This window comes from Theobroma cacao, chromosome 2 (genome assembly GCF_053813885.1).
Source record: "Theobroma cacao isolate CCN51 chromosome 2, ASM5381388v1, whole genome shotgun sequence".
Taxonomy (NCBI): domain Eukaryota; kingdom Viridiplantae; phylum Streptophyta; class Magnoliopsida; order Malvales; family Malvaceae; genus Theobroma; species Theobroma cacao.
In genome coordinates this window covers 32,688,948-32,692,903 of record NC_142640.1, presented here as the reverse complement: position 1 = coordinate 32,692,903, position 3,956 = coordinate 32,688,948, and the positions used below count along the sequence as shown (strand labels likewise).

Sequence of the window (3,956 nt, the reverse complement as noted above, 5' to 3'; positions counted from 1 at the left end):
CACCTTGTCTATATAATCCTTGACATTACCACTACCATGAAATTCCTCCTTCAAGCAACCCCAAGCATCCTTAGGTGATTCACAAGTCATTATTCTTGTGAAAATAGTATCTAACACAGCTGAGTGGATGCAGAAGAGGGCCTTAAATCATTTCACCACTTCCATGTTGTACTGCTTCATCTGTGCCACTGTGGGGTTGGGTCTATGTTCTGGTGGCTCACATCCCACCTCCACAACCTCCCATAGATTGAAGGCTCTGAGATATGCCTTCATCTTAACGATCCAGTTGGCATAACTCTCTGTTATAAACAGAGATAGAGCAACTACATTAAAGCTTGAGGAAGCCATGATTATAGTGCTCTACCTTAAGAAGCCTAAAAATGAAGCTTTACAAAAAACAATTGTTGGTGATTTTTTGCTTTCTTAGTCCCTTAAGATCCTTCATTAATTAATTACATTACTGATTTTTATACACGATAACAAATAAGGACTAAACATAGTGGCGAACTAAGCCATGTTGCAACTGACTATGTGGTACCACAAACATAATGGCAAAATCTAACACAAACTAGAAATATAGTGGGAAACAAACATTGACACGTTGACACTCAATCAACGTCTCAGAGGAAGATAAAAGACCATGCATTAACTAAAGAATTAAATTGTAAAAGAATAAGAATCAGCTATAGTTAAACTTCAAATGTCCTTCATATGCTCAGCTTATCTTCAAGCTCAACACTGATTATGAAAGCAAATCTGGTGCCAACTCTTAAGCCCTAAATCTTTATCTCAAAGTTCAACACCATTTCCATGCCACAGGGAGTCTTTGGCTTAGACTAACAATGGCATATAGGTTGTAGTAGTTAATAAAAATTAACTTAAAATAACATACAATTTCTTTTCTTATTTGAGAAAGTAAATTACATATTTGTGAGTTATTATTAATTTATTAATTTGGAAATAAAAACTAACGCACTCAAAATTAATCCTATATGATAACTTAAATAAATTAACAAGTCAAGCTTAACCTTTGTGATTGTTATCCTCAAGTAAACGAGTTACTGTAGTTTAATATTTGAATTTCCCTTTCTTTAAACATTGTCAAATACAACTTAAATTTAAATCTGAAACTTGAAGCATATTATGATTTGATTAGAATTTAAGTTAGTAGATAAGTAAAATAAATGGAGGTTGGATGAGAAAAGCATTTGGCAAAATGCAGCATGCTAAGTACAAAAAGCCAGATTATCATAACCCAAAAAAGCACCCACTCATACGAGGTTGATTTTGCTCCTTATAGTTAATGCTTTCACTTTCAAAGCGTTAGTGGTATTTAGATGTCAGGCTTTATGCAATTCCATAAATTTTGGGGAAGCGTTGAGTTTATGAAGTTTAAAGGATGTCATGCATTAGAGAATTCGTTAGATGCTCACATTGCATTAAGCGTTGATCATGGAGTGAACTGACATGTATAGTTATTTACCAACTTTAGCAGAACATACCTAAAGGAAACTGATATTTTTCTAAGCGAAAATTTGATTTACTGCACCATGAAAAGCGGAACAGAACAGCTACTGGGTGGTACAATCTGTAAAAATTATCCAAAAACATGTCAAAGTTCACTGGATAACATTTTCACTTGACATTTTCTCGTTTTCTCTCTTCTAGTTGGTGGTCACTTCTAAATTACAGGAATCCACACAAATTTTAGAAACCATATAAAGGAGGGAGCAGGAGAAATAAATCAGTTGAATGACGATGAACAAGGATAAAGATCAGCTTCATTCATTCTTTCGCGAAATCCTCAGCCGTTTCACAAGTTTCACGAACTCCCTAACAAAATTCAATAAAAGATATATTAGCAGTATGCTCCATATTTCCGCTTTCCACTGGCATTAGTCTGAAAACAAAAAAGAATTGCCAGTTTGTAATAGATTATGGTAGTAATGATAAATAGCTTACTTCCACGGTTCATCGCCAACATTCCTCCAATTTTCCTCCATGCCCTTGTATAACAAGGAAAACTCGGACTCAACTTCAAACAGCCTTAACCCTGATTCGTTTTGCCTCCCTGCAGGCAATAATGTTTACGTTGTTGTTAGTAATTTCTAAAACAGAGAATCTCAACCTAACTCCTGAGAATGACTTCTACTAACTACCAAACATTTCTTCTAGTTGACGTGCAAGGCCTGAGTAACCTCCATGATCAAGCATGCAAACTTTGCGACCAACCATAACCCCGTCCATGGTAACCTTGACATAAGCCCGCTTCTCTCTGCTCTGGACCCCCTCTGCCTCATCATCACAATCTTCTGCTACCGGCCTCGAATATCCACTGTTTGAGCTTTTCATCTGTGAGTTAGCCTGGGGCCAACTCATCAGGTCATTGTATCCTTCCAGGCCTGCCACTGACTCAAATTAAAGAGTTCCAGTTAGAACATTGGAACTTTTCAAACAGAACCAAAGAAGTAATCCGTCTATCATACTAATATGAAAAGCAAATATTGACCAAAACAAAGGGGGAAATTAAAAATTAGAAAACCAAGGCAGACATACTATGTCTAGACGGATGGTAGGCTTCAGGCTGCAAAGTTCTCAGACTAAGACCAAGATCAATAATACCATTGCCTTCCTTGCCTTGATAATAAACTGAGTGGAGAGTCGAAGTGTTTAGAACAAAGCCTGATGCATTTGAATCCATTGGGTTAAGTTGGTTGAGCAACAAAGTCTGAATTGGTAGCAAAAGAACACGTTGATCTGCTGTAACTAGAGGCATCTACATTTATTTATATAATAGTAATATTCTATCCGGTAAGTACATATAACTGAATCTGCATATCAGAAATGAAGCAGAAGTGGGGACCAAACTGAGCAGCTATGGAAGACAGGAAAGGCCTCTCCATAATCAATCATTGCTCTATGCTTATCTTCTTGTGCTAGTCTGCTACCACCAACGTGCAAATGCACAAGGGAGTTAACTAAAAAACAGGAGAACAAGGGATGGCTAAAGTTATCCTAACAAAAGTTTGGTTGGATCCTGCCACCCAATATTGCAACATGGCTCAGATTTTCAAATAGACATCCACTGCTTACCGGAAGTGAGCCAGCAAGCCTGTAGATAATGCGGTATTGGACTACATATACCAACAGGAATATACACGTAATGAATGCTAGTTTTTATAGTTATTAACAATTCAAAGATGTGAAACTTCACTCCTTTTAAAAACTAAAAGAGTAGTACTTACTATCCAAACGATGCAGGAGATTGCCAAATTAAGACCTGTCAATCCATTTGCTATTAGAACATCTTCTTTTAATATTAGGTTTAAGTTAAAGGGACTACTCTGGAGAATTAACTTATGATCTTGTTGTTAATTGTAAATATATATATATAGACAACCACTTACTTCTCTGTGTGTTGCAGCCTGCCCATTCCTCTACGGGTGGAAAAGTTTTGTTGTCTCTCCAAGATCTAGACGCATGCCATCAAAGGTAATAATGCTGCGGCGCTTTCGGTTATAAGTATCCTCTCTCAGATAACAGTGCTGCTGCGCTTGAAGGAGACAATAGTCAGAACATCTTCTTCCACTCCCCCTTGCCCGGCAAGGCTGCTTTTCGCCACAGATACAAGACAGAGCAATGCACATTATCAAGGAGACACAGCATGTACTTGGTTACCACCTACTTTTATAATTTACTTTCAACTTTTGTGTAAGCAAAAAGCAAAAGATATTATACAGTAATATTTTTAATAATTAAAATACAAATTAAAGTCCGTAAATATCTTTTTTTTATAATTAGTCTATAAATATCAAAACCCATGATTTAATTTACTTTTATATCAAATAATGACTTTTAGAAGTGTGTTATGTTTTAATTATTTGATCTATTTTTATAGAATATGGTTGAATTTTCTTTAAAAAAAAGATTGAATTTGCTTTTACATTAACTTTTTT

General features: G+C 35.9%; 1 protein-coding gene across 1 annotated transcript; it reads right to left on the bottom strand.

Annotated features, from left to right (window-relative positions):
* Positions 1-1,958: 1,958 nt before the first annotated feature.
* Positions 1,959-2,701, bottom strand: LOC18609156 (auxin-responsive protein IAA32-like). Its single transcript, XM_018115154.2, has 3 exons — positions 2,557-2,701; positions 2,160-2,408; positions 1,959-2,071 (listed from the first exon to the last, which is right to left on the bottom strand). The coding sequence occupies exons 1-3, from the start codon at positions 2,699-2,701 to the stop codon at positions 1,959-1,961; spliced, it is 507 nt and encodes a 168-aa protein (XP_017970643.2).
* Between the last annotated feature and the right edge of the window lie 1,255 nt (positions 2,702-3,956).

What these genes read in the sequence shown, in the direction of transcription:
- LOC18609156 (XM_018115154.2), bottom strand. Translation starts at nt 2,701, where the DNA reads ATGGATTCAAATGCATCAGGCTTTGTTCTAAACACTTCGACTCTCCAC. An exon ending in CTACCATCCGTCTAGACATA is followed by an intron (nt 2,409 to 2,556) that starts GTATGTCTGCCT and finishes AATTTGAGTCAG; the next exon opens with TGGCAGGCCTGGAAGGATAC. An exon ending in TCAACTAGAAGAAATGTTTG is followed by an intron (nt 2,072 to 2,159) that starts GTAGTTAGTAGA and finishes TATTGCCTGCAG; the next exon opens with GGAGGCAAAACGAATCAGGG.